The 16119-nt window shown below is 54.6% G+C and overlaps 1 protein-coding gene across 2 annotated transcripts in view; it reads right to left on the bottom strand.

Moving 5' to 3' along the window:
* OSBPL2 (oxysterol binding protein like 2) overlaps positions 1-16119 on the bottom strand; it is a 64270-nt gene that overhangs the window by 40977 nt on the left and 7174 nt on the right. Inside the window, exons 2-3 of one of the 2 annotated variants that reach the window (XM_053574213.1) lie at positions 3690-3860; positions 489-633 (exon numbers count right to left, since the gene is read on the bottom strand). In XM_053574213.1, the coding sequence (XP_053430188.1) occupies positions 489-633; positions 3690-3726 (182 nt within the window). In that variant the 5' untranslated portion in view covers positions 3727-3860. The remainder of the gene's footprint in view (positions 1-488; positions 634-3689; positions 3861-16119) is intronic. The other variant, XM_053574214.1, reaches the window with a different exon arrangement.

The raw sequence follows: 16119 nt of genomic DNA, 5'->3' as shown, positions 1-16119 counted from the left end.
CAATAGGATGAGGTCTTGCTGCACCGGGCTCCTCCAACCCCTCCTATCTTCGTGGGATCAGAGCTCAATGCGTCACACTGGAACTCAGCTGAGAGAAAGGATTAATCTGATTGGGGAAGAGTAGACAGTTCGGAACGAAATCAGCAAGGGCTCTTATGCTCAGAGTCCCCTTGCCAGGCCCTAAGCAGAGCCCATGCCCTGATCCACTCTCACCACAAGTCCCAGGCCAGGGAGAAGAACATCGTCATCTCACAGATGAGAATCACTGTTCAGGAAACTGCCACCCTCAGCTGACAGGAGCCAAGCAGAGGTGCCAAGGCCCCAGAGCACCTGGCTGGCTAGAGGCTGGCTTGGAGGAGCCACCCAGGGGAACATGGGAGGCGAGCTCCAGCTCACTACTCCTGGGGGAAGGGGCTGCAGGGTATTTTGGGGGGTGACCACGGATGTACTTTAGAAAATTCTAAAACAATACATGTGAGACAACATACCTGTGCTTTTGAATTCCATTCTCTTGAAGGGGTCGCTCCCCAATTTTCCCAATTCTGTTACTTTTGCTAGTGTCCAACTCAGTCTTTCTAGTGACTTTCTGATTTGCCTCTGAAAATTCTCCAGAAGAGTTATCAGAATCAAAGCCTGCAGAGAAAAAGAACGAAAACTTTCACTGGACGCAGGCGACGGCAAAGCCTATGGGCAGGGCCTCTGACCACACAGGCAGCTTACTGAAGGACACATCGGGAACACTGATTCTGCTTCCAGACATAAAGTGCGAGAACCACGAGGCTGGAACACAGGCTGGGAACACTGCTCCTGCTGGAACTCAGACAGCCAAGGCTACCTGCCATCTAGATGCCAGCATCAATGGCTTAAGGTACAGCTTCAGGGCACCAGCTTCATCTTCCTGAAGGGAGGTTCACTCTAATCAACGACTCACACCCTCAGGGTGGACCACGTGGACAGTGACTTTTACATGAGGTCTGCAGTGAGGCTCTGCGCCTTATTCTGAAATACAGCTGCTGACATGTGTCCAAAGGGATGAGGCTGCGACCACTACAGCCCTCAAAGGCATAGCCATACTGTCAGACTCAGGAAAAATCATGGAGACGCTACGTGAGGTTGCGCCTGGAGTGGGCTGTGTGCAGATGGGGATTCTGGGGACTGCCCAGAATTTACATGAAATGCAGTTGTGGATGTGCTCCTGGACCACCAGTGCTGGGAGAGGCATGGCCACCACCTGGGCAGCTCTCCAAGGCCCTCCTGTACCACCAGGTCCTTCTCCATGAAGGGATAGGAGACTGTGGCCACTGCTGTTTCCCTTCAACACAGTCGGTGCAAGTCTGTGCCCCAGAGCTGCACAGCAAACACAGGGGCCGTGACCACCCAGATGAGAAGTTGCAGGCACAAGAAGGGCAGGCGGTGCCCCATCAGAGCCAGCGTGTAAACAGACCTGCGAAGCTTCCCGAGAGTGAGCACAGCACCTTTCGCTCAGACCTTCCACACAGACAGAACTTACAAAAGGCAATGCTGGGCTCTACTACACAATGGTTCTGAAAGGATGTATTAAAAATGAACCTCTTGGCTTGGCGCCTATAGCTCAGCAGCTAGGGCGCTGGCCACATACATCAGGGATGGCGGGTTCAAACCTGGCCCGGGCCTGCTAAACAACAATGACAACTGCAACAAAAAAATATTTGTGGTGGGCACCTATAGTCCCAGCTCCGTGGGAGGCTGAAGCAGGAGAATCGCTTAAGAACAGGTGTTTGAGGTTGCTGTGAGCTATGATGCCACAGCACTCTACCGAGGGCAACATAATAAGACTCTGTCTCAAAAAAAAAAAAAATGAAGCTTTTAAATCAGCAGCCCCCAACTTTTTGGCACCAGGGACTTATTTCATGGAAGACAATTTTTCCACAGATTAGACGGGGTGGTTTTGATATGAGTCTGCAAGCAACAGTTTTATTATGGTGTCTGTGCAGTCCAACCTCTCTGCTAACAATAATCTGTGTCTGCAGCCGCCCCCCAGCGCCAGCATCACAGCCTCGGCTCCCCTCAGGTCATCATCTGATTTTCCCAATGAGCCGCAACCTCGATCCCTCCCAGGATCTGATCAGAGGAGTCTGATCAGCACTGCAGACTGTGAAGCAGCCAAGTCTCCACATCTTATCAGGCATTTTTTTGCATTAAGAGATTTTCATTTTTCTCCTTTCTATTATTTTTCTTGGAGCCAAGTGATGGGGGTGAGAGATTATTTTCACATAGACATCTCCCTTCCACACTGGTCTCACGGACATGCAGAGGGCGCTGCCGCCAGGAGCCACGTCCCTACGGCCCCACTGGGCATCACAGACAGTGGGGTCACTGCGGACTTGCTCAGCACACAGAGCCCTGCCATCTCAGGGTCACTACCAACTAGTTGACGAAGTTCAGGGGGGTTGGAGGAGTGTTGGTTACACCGAGTCCCAGGTGAGAGGGAACTTCTTAGAGACCCCGGGAGAGGAGGGACACTGGGGCCAGGCTCTCAGTTGACAAGATGTAGTCTCCACTAGAGGAAAAGGTGGGCCAAGGGTGAGATCCCCAGGCGACCACACTGAGTGGGATTCAGCTGAGAATGATGACAATGAGGGTCAAGTTCAACAAACACCGTTTCCAGGAGCACATTGAAGGGAGCACAGTGGTAGAGAATTTGAGCTAAGAATTAACAGAAAATGACTCAATTTAGCCTTTGAGTGGTTGAGGAGCTCAGCCACTCCTCCTGGCATCTCAGTCAAGAGTCAGTCCTTCATCTTGGGCCACTGTCCCACTGACATGTGTGGACAATGAACCCACGCCAGCCCGCTGTATTGGGGCCACATGAAACAGAAATTCTAATAGAGCCACCCAGTGTGTCCTCGGGGAGGAGCCACACCATCAGGAAAGACCCCTGCTCAGCAGTGACGGCAGACATGTCCTCACTGTAAACCCTGGCCCACGGCACCATTTCAGAGGTTGCCATTTTCGTATTTCTGTCCCTCGGGGAGGAAACGTACTGGTGAGGTCTCTTGAGGTCCCTTTCCACTAACGTCAGTCCTTCACAGAGAGAACGGAGTGAGGCTCCCAGTGCTGACTGAGGGACCTATGGAGCAAGCAGTCTAGGACATGAAGTTTCCACGCCTCCTCCTCGAGTCAGCAAGTGGACGGGCGTTTGGCTGGGTGAATTTATTTGCCACCAACCCCACCCCAGTCTGGCCCCCGGCAGACACGTGTGCCCTGAAACACTCGCGTCTGCCAGGCACACACAGTTCCTCTCCAACCGCGGCGGCTCGGCACTTCAGATGGCTTCGAAAAAGGTGAGAAACAACTGAGCTGCAAGGCTGAACTGCGGGAAGGCAAACGGTTTGTGGCTCCGCGGGGGACGCAGCGTGAGATCCAGCAAGCACAGGCGGGGTCAGAAGGCTGACCGTCTTACTGGGGATCCCACACACACAACCTCCACCCCGGGGACTCCTGAAGACTTAACCACTGCCCTGGCGCTGGCTGCCAGGATTCAGTCAAAGTTCCCCACATCTGAGATAGGATGTTAGTTACATTGACAGTGACACCGTGTCATCCTCTCACAGTCCTCATACCCATTGCTGAGCCCAGCATCTGGACCGAGTGGTTCTCACGTAGTTCATTCTCACTACGTCTCCAGCCCAGCTTCCCTGGCCACCCACCTGTGACGGCATCGAAGAATTCCTCCTCCCCGTTCATCCTTCAGTGTCCGGCTCCTGCGCTGCCCCGGCTGTGGCCTTCTACTGAATCATCGTATCTCATCTACCTCGACGGTGTAAGCAACTTTACACCACAAACTTTCTCTCGGTGAAAATCCAACAGACCCTGGAGATCTAAGGGGAAAAGCATTTGGGGGTATTAGCTTTCAGAAGTTTCGTGAAAGGCTTAGAAACGTCTTTTTTTTTTTTTTGAGATAGAGCCTCACTTTGTCACCCTGGGTAAAGTGCTGTGGCATCAGAGCTCACAGCAACCTCAAACTCTTGGGTGCAAGTGATTCTCTTGTCTCAGCCTCCCCAGTAGCTGGGGCTACAGGCACCTGAAATAGTGCCCAGCTATTTTTTAGAGATAGGGTCTCACACTTGCTCATACTGGTCTCAAACCTGTGAGCTCAGGCAATCCACCTGCCTCGGCCTCCCAGAGCCACTGTGCCCCGCCAGAAACATCTTTAAAATATCCATTCATTGTTCTTAAAATCCATCTCACTTACATCTAAGCTAAGAAATACAGTGAACTATCTCATAACAAATATATATATTTTTTAAACTACAAATGAGGAGACTGGTGCGAGGAGACGGTGCCTCATCAGTTTGGGGACACCCGCGTGGGCCGCGGAAGCAGGTGCATTTCCCCAAGGTGCTCAATGCCAGGGCTCAAGCACATCTTAGGAAGTTTTGCCGAAAGTCACTGCCACCTTTACCAGAAACTAGAACAAGTGGTTATATATAAGTGCAAAATTATGTTAAAATATTTGTTTCACATCTACTGAAACTAATTTTGAATGCTAGAGAATTGGCTGCTATGTAAGTTAGCAACTATGAGGGTAAACTGATGGAAATCTGAATTTTCTCAGTATTATTTCGGCTTAGTGTTTAGTAGGACACATACACATCTCCTTCTCCAGCAGGAAGGATTTCATAAATGACAAGAGAATGAAGCAAAAAGCCAACCTTGACCCGAACGGTTAACTTATTCTGAAAATAAACACATTAGTCCTGGCCCGGGGCCTCCAGGCAGCTGAGGGTGTGAAGGTGCAGAGGCAGCAGGACAGGTCCCAAGTGAGGGACAAGCCCTCTGTCCTCTGAGTAGCCAGATCGTGCTCACAGGTACCCCTTAGTGGCTTCTCTCTGGGGCTCTGCCCCCTGAAGTGAAGGTAAATCAGCAGCGGCACAGGTTGCCTTCCATAGGACGCCACCAACCCACTAGGTCACCCCACCCCTCTCTTCCCTTGAGACCCTTCCCCCCTCCCAGACCCCTGGGAGCCGTACAAAGAGGCTTGCTCACTAGTGCGTGATCTGTCTTCCTTTGCAAGTCAGAGAAGTCACCACTGCTAGTTCTCCTCTAAGGCCACACGCCCACCACAACGTCCAGTGACGTGCTTTCCCCTCCAGAAGCTGCCAAAGGAAGCAAGGTTCCTTGGAGGAGGATGGGGCGAACCTACGACTGGGCTCCCCCTCACTCTACAGGAAGCAAGGACACGGCTCAGGACTGCAGAGCCTCCAAAATCATGCTGGACAGGCACCAGGACCACGCCAGGCAGCCGGACCTCTGATGGGTATCTGGGCCGTAAGGGTTCTGCTCTCATGAATGGATGGATACCTTCCCTTACCTCTTACCTCGGGTGTGGTCTGTGTTGAAAGGACAAGTTCACCCCCACCTATGCATACCCTCTCCCCACACCCTGTCTCCCCCTCCTTGCCAGGAAGGAGGCATCTCCCCCTGCCCTGTCTCCCTTCCCCCTTCCTTGTCTTCCAGTCCCCCATCTCCGCCTCCTTCATCCTCTCTTGGCCCTTCCACTTTCTGCCATGGGATGACACGAAGGCCCTCGCCAGACACAGCCCGATACTGGGCTTCCCACCCTCCAGAACCCTGAGCCAGTAAATGTCTGCCCATTACCAGCTGCCCAGTCTGTGGTGGTCTAACAGAGGAGATACAGGGTCAGGTCGAAAGACTCAGAATGAGCCTGCGGAAGCCCCCACTGCAGACACAAGACAATATAAGCACCGAAAGACTGAGACATGCCAACTGCGCTATGTCCAGAGTTCACACAGATGCTGGAACACAGAATAATGGGTCACCACTGCATGATGTCAGCAAACCCACACGTTACCTTGAAAACCATAAACTAGGGGACAGCACTGAGCCTTCATCCTGCCTTTCCTATGCAAACCACCTGCACCAGTGGGTCACCAATAACAGCTGAGGGGAATCACAGGAGTCCAGCGAATAGCTGAAGAGCGAATGGGAACACATGGCCATCCCCGGACAACCCTGGTTGGGTCAGTGCGTCTAGACACTGAATGTCCTAGGCACCTCCTGGGAGAGGCACAGGTCTCCACCTGCCTCCAGCATCACCTGTCAGTTTACCTGTCAACATAAGGAAGTCAGAGAGCAGGGAGCCGGGAAACACTGCCAGAGAGCACCCAACACCAGGGCCTCTCCAGGAAACAAATCTCAGAGGAAAAGAGCACAGCAGACAGGCAGGAGGGCCGTCCAGGTCTTGCCCAAGTGGCACATCATGTTAAACTACATCTTGGGGACAGCAAGACCCAGGCAAGACAAAGCCGAACTTCTTCAACAATAAATGATAGAGCAAAAGTGGGAGCAGCAGAGAGTTGTGCGGACGCTCACTGTCCTGAGCGTGGTGACGGTCTCATGAATGTGCACGAGTCAAACTTAGTGTGTGTGCAAGGTTAAGTGTGTGGGTCTATTAGATGGTGATGACACCTCCGAAAAGCTATCTTTAAAAAGACATACCAAGCCCTGCAGTTGAGGCTGCCGTGAGCTATGATGGCACCACCGCATTCCAGCTTGGGTGACAGAGAGAGATCCTGTCCCTAACAAAAAGGAAAACAATGACATACCAACAATATGCTTGAAGCAGGACTCAGATGTGGCCTACGCACAGCCAGGGGGCCGGTAGAGATTTCACACGACCACCGGACATGTGAGCAGAGGGAACATTTGATGACAGCGGAGTACTGCTCATTTTTAAAGTGTCATAATAGTATCTTTTGAAAGAAGTCATATCTGAAATACGCATGGATTAAACGATAGCAGGGCTAGTCTCTTCTGTGAGGTAAGCGGGGTGGAGGGGGCAATGGCAGCGCCGAGGCCCAGCACCCAATCCTCCCAGAGCTCCCCACCTGTGTCACACTCCTCAGTGAAGCAGGGTCAAGGTCCTTTCATTCCCCTTGGTAATATTTTATTGTTTTCTTTTACATTCTTATTTATTTTTGTTTATTTTTTGTTTTTTTTGGAGACCGAGTCTCACGTTGTCACCCTGGTAGAAATCTATGTCATCACAGCTCACAGCAACCTCAAACTCCTGGGCTTAAGTGATTCTCTTGCCTCAGCCTCCCGAGTAGCTGGGACTACAGGTGCCCTCCACAACACCCAACTATTTTTAGAGACGAGGTTTCACTCTGGCTCAGGCTGGTCTTGAACCTGTGAGCTCAGGCAATCCACCCACCTTGGCCTCCTAAGTGCTGGGATTACAGACGTGACCAACCAAACCCGGCCTTCTGCTGTTATTTTTTACTCTGGCTTAGGCTGGTCTCCACTACTGAACTCAAGTGATCCTCTCACCTTGGCCTAGAGTGCTAGGACTACAGGTGTGAACCACGGCACCTGACCATATTCTTCTTTTAAATATGCTTCCTTACAACTGAGTCCTAATACCAAATCAAAATTTACGGAAAATCTTTAAAATGAGGGTGTAAGATGTGAGGTTTGACAAACACCAACTTTGCCTGCAGCCTGGTTCCTGCCATGTGGGCCCTGAGAGCCAGCCATGACCCAGGACCTAAGGCCTGCCTCACGCGGTTCTTCCCTAAGACACCCACAAGCTCCAGAAGGCCAGACAGGTTCACAGGCAGCCCTCAGACCCCTTGAGGGAGTGACGGTTACCTGTGACACAGTGCAGGGTCATTCCCGAAGGAGTTGTGGGGCGGCCAACACACATTTAATCTTCTTCTTTTTATCAAGGCCCTGTCTGGGGCCTAAGTGCTACCAGCTGCCATGGCAGAACAACTGTGATTTCCTTCCTTCATCCAACAGACACCAAAAGGTCTCTCAGTGCTAGGCCTCTTGCCCCCAAGAAGCTGGTTATGAAGAAGGCTGAAACCCACAGGTGCTCCTAGGATGGCCCCTCTGAGCAGGCCCTAAGGGAGCCACCCTGAGGTCGAGCCCCGCACCAGCCTGGGGGCGGAGGATGAGCAGGTGGGAGTGCGAAGATTCTAGGTGCAGATGTCCTAGGTCCTCTGCCCCTCCTCCCATGGGTCCATCCCTGGCCTTTTTCTCTTGGAGGTCTGGTCAGGCACATGGGCCTCTCAACTGCCCAAAAGGCCTTGACCCCAAGCCCAGCCAAAACACTCTGAGGGGTGCTCTGGGGCTGCGTCTACAAAGCCCTCCAGAGTTAAGATTCTTCCATTAAAGGAAACAAAAGTTAGGGGTCATGAGTGAGTACTCTACCAAAGCTGAGGAGCACACAGAAAGCGAACTGCGGAAGAAAAGGCACCGACAAAAAGGCGAGATTTGTGATTTCCTGAATATGTTTTAATGCAGATTTTATTTTGCACTCAGAAAAAAATCTATGGAGACGGTATTTCAGGAAAGGACTTTGTTGGGCTCTTTTGTGTTGGTTTTAATCAGCTCGTTCTCCCTTTTCTCAGAGAAAGCCCAGAGGAGTGAGCTGGTGCCTGCCTCTCCCTCCACCTTTGTCCCATCGGGGAGGGGGGAAAGGCAGGGCACTGACTGCCCATCTCAGGGTGTTAGCTGGGCACCCCACTGGTCCCCGGACAGGAGTCTTTAGCAAGTTTGCTTTCAAGTCCTGTCCTGTCCCACCATGTGTACGAATGCTTATATTCTAACTCTTACAAATCCATGTTAATGTTTTCCTCAGAAAAACAGATCTGGTCATTCAGGAAGTATGAATGGTTTCTAGGAGCCTGGGGCTCCAGTGCTGACCCCATGGTCCACTGGCCGGACACCCAACTGCACATAATTTCTCGAAAACAAGTAGGGGCAGGTGAGATACAATCCTCACAAAGCAAGGAAAATACATGTATAACGTGGAGACTCTCAAAACATTTTTAAGGTTCTAAATTTAAGTTAAATAATATAAGCTCTATTTTATAATTCAAAAATAAGTAAGCAAGCAGCCCTAACAAGCAGCCATGTGTAGCGTGCACCACACCAGCCCAGATCTTAGGTCTACTGAAGGGGAGACGGCCCTGCCAGCAATGAGGGTCTGTGTCTCAGAAAGGGCCCTAAAGACCCCAACACTCCAAGTTCAGAAGGCTTACTCCTTCTGACCCTCCTGACAGTTCCACTAACACAGCATGAACTTTCTAGTTTATTCCCAGAGGGAAACACAGAGAATGCAGGCGCAGCCAAGGACTGTGGTCAGCAAGGTACCCAGGTCCTTGCTGAACTGCACAGGGCAGCACCCACATTCAGAAGCCAGGGCACCAGGGTAGCCACAGGGAAGAGGGGCCACAAGGCCTGGACCTGCCCCCCCAAGAGGTGGCACTCAGCACGGCCACATAGCAGGCACCCCCGTAGGGGGGGGGTGCACCCTGAGTGCCTGAGCTGAACCAACCAGCACAGGAACAGCTTCCAGGTGGAAAGAGCTGAGACAGAGCCCAGAGAACTGCTGTCACGTGCCAAGTCCCTGTCACAGCACCACCAGGAGCTTCACCAGGGCACCTGGGAGAAGCTTCACCAGGGCACCCAGGAGAAGCTCCACCAGGGCACCCGGGAGAAGCTCCACCAGGGCACCCGGGAGAAGTTTCACGAGGGCACCCGGGAGAAGTTTCACCAGGGCACCAGTTTCACCAGGGCACCCGGGAGAATCTTCACCAGGGTACCCAGAAGAAGTTTCACCAGGGCACCCAGGAAAAGTTTCACCAGGGCACCCACGAACTTCACCAGGGCACCCAGAAGAAGCCTCACCAGGTCACTCGGGAGAAACCTCACCAGGGCACCTAGGAGAAGCCTCACCAGGACACCCACACGACACTAATGGAGGAGAAGCCTGCCCAGTGCAAAGCAGAATGGTCCGGCCAGGGCCATGCAGAAGGCAAGCCAAGGCTGCCATCACATCCCCACAGCCACTCATTCCCAACGAGGCCACTAATAACCCACCAGCTTGGCCTCCAGGGAAGACACTGCAGCAATTCCTCCATGAGGCTAGAGCGCCAGAGTGGGAAGTGAGTGTCACTTAGAAGGCTCAGAGACACAAAGTTTAGCATATAATGGACAAAATTAGCTCTCTGTGGGAATTAAAGAACAGAAGGTCTCCGGGATCAAGGATGGAGAACTGGAAAACTAAATCAGAGAACAAGACAAAGGCTGCAGTGACACAGGGAAAAGTGAGCCTGAGAGTGCGGGCAGAGCGCAGGGACCTGTTGGCTCACTTTCTCCTGCACGTGCTAAGGAGGCCGCCAGAGGCGCCCTGGAGCCACGCAGGGCTGGAGCTGAGCAGCCAGGCCTCAAGACCACCTCCCTCTCCACTGAAGCAAGGCCACTGGCTGAGCTGCCTTCAAGGTCACCATTCTTTTCAGCGTTTCAGTCTTTCCACATCCATTCTGCAAATGAGCCCATATCACTGGCTGCCTAGAGGCCCCCCTCTGCTGGTGCCCAGCTAGCCCCTATGCCAGTCTCTGGTTTCTTTTGTAAAAAGAAAAAACAGAAACAGAGTCAATACCTCATAGTGGTGCTGGAAATGTTTTCATCTGCTCTGTCCAGTGCAGTCCCTGCTGGCCACGGGTGACAATGAGTGCTGGAAACATGGCAGGTGACAAGCAAGGGGGCACACTAACTACTGAGCCAGCCACACCTGAACGGCCACCCACGGCCAGCAGCGTCCACTGGGAGACCTGGTGAGCCCTTGAAGGCCACATGCTGGCCAGGCTCAGCTGGAGGGTGGAGGAGGGCAGTGGGAGGCCTGCACTGTCAGGTCTGGGCCTCTGTTGGGAGCAGCGTGGAAGCCCCCAAACACCCACCCCTCAGTGGGATGCAGTGAAGGGCACCAAGAAGGCCAAACCCCCAGACTCATTTCCCAAAACTCCTGAGATTGCTCACGTCCTACTCATCAAAGGAAAGATAAAGCCTTAATATTCCTGTATGGTATTAGTGTAGTGGTTATTTTTACAGATTCTGCATAAATTTAGAGTCAAATAAACAAGTCCTTCCTAACACAGGAAAGGGGAGCATGCACGGCTGTCTGTCCTCAACCCGTGTCTGCACACTACCACGAGGGGTTCCTCAGGCCATGGGCCTTCAGCACACTCTGAGCCTTGGTAGCCTTTACTGGACACGGGCTCCTGGCCCTTCCACCAAGCAGGGCTAAGCACGGCTGCATGAGCACACCATTCCTGCGCTCTTAAGGACAAAACCATGAGTGTGACCAAGCCACCGACTTCTCTGGTCCCATAGCTTTCCTCGGGTGGGCTCTGGACAGCTGGTCAAACAATCAGCTCCCTGCCAGGGTGCAGAGCTCAGAGTTTCCTCTGAAGAACAGACTTCAGCTCCTCATTCTACGGGATTGGACGGACACAATGTGGCCCAACCCTGGCACTAGAAGGCACCATGCAAGCCCAGGCCAGCCAGGTGGGTGTGTTGATTACCACACAAGGACTTCATCTGATTTTGTTAGAAATTCATGCAAAATACAGAAAGCTGCTAGACTTGAGAAAGCAAATGAACCTGTTGGGCTATGTAAACAATAGCATTAGGCACCCACTGTTTACCATTCTGTGCACCAACAGGGTGGCCTTGAAAGGCAACAGGTGCAGCTGGCTGGGCCTGCAGGAGCAGCCAGGGAGCTGATTCTTCCCAGTGACTCTCTGCCCAGTGCCACCCGGTGCCCCACAGCCATAAATCATCTCAAGTGTTTTCCTCGACTGATCAAACTGCTTACTACTGAATAGTAAGTGCTTCAGGGAGCGCTGCCTTTTACCCAGTACAATGTATTTCCAAATACACAAGATGATTTAAGCTCTTTTGCACAAAAGCATTTGTTTAATCAACCTCTTCATTATGCAACACAGAAAAAAGCTCTTTAAATGCAGCCCAAGAAGGTGGGTGACAAAGCTCTGGATGGTGGGCTCCCCACAGGGGGTAGGCACCTGCTCACAAAGATCTACCTGAGGGCAGCCCAGTCCCTGAGAGCACCTGAGGAACCAGATGGTCGCCCCACTGTGCCCGCTGCTGCCGGCATCTCTCAGGGTCAGAGGCAATGGCTGGGAGTGCAGCAGAGCAGGGAAGGCATGCCATCAGAGCGGGGTCCTGGGCAGGACAGGCAGAAGCCAAGAGGAGGAAGGAAAGTTAAACCACCTAGAGGGAAGGGAGCCTGCTGAGGCAAGAGCCTACCACAGGGAGTCTGACCCTTGTGAGTCTGACGTCCAGACCCCTCTAGTCTCCCTCTCCTGTGGCCTTGTTCCAGGCCCTTCTTCCCCTCCTCCAGGACCTTCTCCACCCTCCTCCAGGACCTTCTCCACCCTCCTTACAGGGCTTCTCCACCCTCCTCCAGGACCTTCTCCACCCTCCTCCAGGACCTTCTCTGCCCTCCTTACAGGACCTTCTCCGCCCTCCTTACAGGACCTTCTCCACCCTCCTCCAGGACCTTCTCCACCCTCCTCCAGGACCTTCTCCGCCCTCCTTACAGGACCTTCTCCACCCTCCTCCAGGACCTTCTCCGCCCTCCTTACAGGACCTTCTCCACCCTCCTCCAGGACCTTCTCCACCCTCCTTACAGGACCTTCTCCACCCTCCTCCAGGACCTTCTCTGCCCTCCTCCAGGACCTTCTGCGCCCTCCTCCAGGACCTTCTCCACCCTCCTTACAGGACCTTCTCCACCCTCCTCCAGGACCTTCTCTGCCCTCCTTACAGGACCTTCTCCACCCTCCTCCAGGACCTTCTCCGCCCTCCTTACAGGACCTTCTCCACCCTCCTCCAGGACCTTCTCCACCCTCCTCCAGGACCTTCTCCGCCCTCCTTACAGGACCTTCTCCACCCTCCTCCAGGACCTTCTCCACCCTCCTCCAGGACCTTCTCCGCCCTCCTCCAGGACCTTCTCCACCCTCCTCCAGGACCTTCTCCGCCCTCCTCCAGGACCTTCTCTGCCCTCCTCCAGGACCTTCTCCGCCCTCCTTACAGGACCTTCTCCACCCTCCTCCAGGACCTTCTCCGCCCTCCTTATAGGACCTTCTCCGCCCTCCTCCAGGACCTCCTCCACCCTCCTTACAGGACCTTCTCCGCCCTCCTCCAGGACCTTCTCCACCCTCCTCCAGGACCTTCTCCGCCCTCCTTACAGGACCTTCTCCGCCCTCCTCCAGGACCTTCTCCACCCTCCTTACAGGACCTTCTCCGCCCTCCTCCAGGACCTTCTCTGCCCTCCTCCAGGACCTTCTCCGCCCTCCTTACAGGACCTTCTCCACCCTCCTCCAGGACCTTCTCCGCCCTCCTTACAGGACCTTCTCCACCCTCCTCCAGGACCTTCTCCGCCCTCCTTATAGGACCTTCTCCGCCCTCCTCCAGGACCTTCTCCACCCTCCTTACAGGACCTTCTCCGCCCTCCTCCAGGACCTTCTCTGCCCTCCTCCAGGACCTTCTCCGCCCTCCTTACAGGACCTTCTCCACCCTCCTCCAGGACCTTCTCCGCCCTCCTTACAGGACCTTCTCCACCCTCCTCCAGGACCTTCTCCGCCCTCCTTATAGGACCTTCTCCGCCCTCCTCCAGGACCTTCTCCACCCTCCTTACAGGACCTTCTCCGCCCTCCTCCAGGACCTTCTCTGCCCTCCTCCAGGACCTTCTCCGCCCTCCTTACAGGACCTTCTCCACCCTCCTCCAGGACCTTCTCTGCCCTCCTCCAGGACCTTCTCCGCCCTCCTTACAGGACCTTCTCCGCCCTCCTCCAGGACCTTCTCTGCCCTCCTCCAGGACCTTCTCCGCCCTCCTTACAGGACCTTCTCCACCCTCCTCCAGGACCTTCTCCGCCCTCCTTATAGGACCTTCTCGCCCTCCTCCAGGACCTTCTCCACCCTCCTTACAGGACCTTCTCCGCCCTCCTCCAGGACCTTCTCTGCCCTCCTCCAGGACCTTCTCCGCCCTCCTTACAGGACCTTCTCCACCCTCCTCCAGGACCTTCTCCGCCCTCCTTACAGGACCTTCTCCACCCTCCTCCAGGACCTTCTCCGCCCTCCTTATAGGACCTTCTCCGCCCTCCTCCAGGACCTTCTCCACCCTCCTTACAGGACCTTCTCCGCCCTCCTCCAGGACCTTCTCTGCCCTCCTCCAGGACCTTCTCCGCCCTCCTTACAGGACCTTCTCCACCCTCCTCCAGGACCTTCTCTGCCCTCCTCCAGGACCTTCTCCGCCCTCCTTACAGGACCTTCTCCGCCCTCCTCCAGGACCTTCTCTGCCCTCCTCCAGGACCTTCTCCGCCCTCCTTACAGGACCTTCTCCGCCCTCCTCCAGGACCTTCTCTGCCCTCCTCCAGGACCTTCTCCGCCCTCCTTACAGGACCTTCTCCGCCCTCCTCCAGGACCTTCTCTGCCCTCTTCCAGGACCTTCTCCACCCTCCTTACAGGACCTTCTCCGCCCTCCTCCAGGACCTTCTCTGCCCTCCTCCAGGACCTTCTCCGCCCTCCTTACAGGACCTTCTCCACCCTCCTCCAGGACCTTCTCTGCCCTCCTCCAGGACCTTCTCCGCCCTCCTTACAGGACCTTCTCCACCCTCCTCCAGGACCTTCTCCGCCCTCCTTATAGGACCTTCTCCGCCCTCCTCCAGGACCTTCTCCACCCTCCTTACAGGACCTTCTCCGCCCTCCTCCAGGACCTTCTCCACCCTCCTCCAGGACCTTCTCCACCCTCCTTATAGGACCTTCTCCGCCCTCCTTATAGGACCTTCTCCGCCCTCCTTACAGGACCTTCTCCGCCCTCCTCCAGGACCTTCTCTGCCCTTCTCCAGGACCTTCTCTGCCCTCCTCCAGGACCTTCTCCGCCCTCCTTACAGGACCTTCTCCACCCTCCTCCAGGACCTTCTCCGCCCTCCTTACAGGACCTTCTCCACCCTCCTCCAGGACCTTCTCCGCCCTCCTTATAGGACCTTCTCCACCCTCCTCCAGGACCTTCTCCACCCTCCTTACAGGACCTTCTCCGCCCTCCTCCAGGACCTTCTCCACCCTCCTCCAGGACCTTCGCTGCCCTCCTCCAGGACCTTCTCCGCCCTCCTTACAGGACCTTCTCCGCCCTCCTCCAGGACCTTCTCCGCCCTCCTCCAGGACCTTCTCCGCCCTCCTTACAGGACCTTCTCCACCCTCCTTACAGGACCTTCTCCACCCTCCTTACAGGACCTTCTCCACCCTCCTTACAGGACCTTCTCCGCCCTCCTCCAGGACCTTCTCTGCCCTCCTCCAGGACCTTCTCCGCCCTCCTTACAGGACCTTCTCCGCCCTCCTCCAGGACCTTCTCTGCCCTCCTCCAGGACCTTCTCCGCCCTCCTTACAGGACCTTCTCCACCCTCCTCCAGGACCTTCTCCACCCTCCTTACAGGACCTTCTCCACCCTCCTCCAGGACCTTCTCCACCCTCCTCCAGGACCTTCTCCACCCTCCTCCAGGACCTTCTCCACCCTCCTTACAGGACCTTCTCCGCCCTCCTTACAGGACCTTCTCCGCCCTCCTTACAGGACCTTCTCCACCCTCCTTACAGGACCTTCTCCACCCTCCTCCAGGACCTTCTCCGCCCTCCTTACAGGACCTTCCCCACCCTCCTCCAGGACCTTCTCCACCCTCCTTACAGGACCTTCTCCACCCTCCTTACAGGACCTTCTCCACCCTCCTCCAGGACCTTCTCCACCCTCCTCCAGGACCTTCTCCACCCTCCTTACAGGACCTTCTCCACCCTCCTTACAGGACCTTCTCCGCCCTCCTTACAGGACCTTCTCCGCCCTCCTTACAGGACCTTCTCCACCCTCCTTACAGGACCTTCCCCACCCTCCTCCAGGACCTTCTCCGCCCTCCTTACAGGACCTTCTCCACCCTCCTCCAGGACTTTCTCCACCCTCCTCCAGGACCTTCTTCACCCTCCTCCAGGGTCTTCCTCCCTCTCTTCCAGGCCCTTCTCACCCTCTTGCACAAGCCTGTCCTAGTGAGGCTCAGCCCCTAACCGGTTTCACAGTGCTGAGAAGTTTGTCATCCTAGAGCCAGCCTACAAACGCCACTCCCTACTACACTTCCTGAACATGGGTTGGGGGCGGGGAGTGTGTGTTTAAATCAAGGTCAAGGAAATCAATGAATCTCTAACACTCCCACCTCCCCATCCCACAAAAAAAGAAAGAAAAAGGAAAAACTGCCATATTTGGTGTTC

This window comes from Nycticebus coucang, chromosome 21 (genome assembly GCF_027406575.1).
Source record: "Nycticebus coucang isolate mNycCou1 chromosome 21, mNycCou1.pri, whole genome shotgun sequence".
Classification (NCBI taxonomy): Eukaryota; Metazoa; Chordata; class Mammalia; order Primates; family Lorisidae; genus Nycticebus; species Nycticebus coucang.
This window is presented reverse-complemented; position numbering and strand designations above follow the sequence as displayed.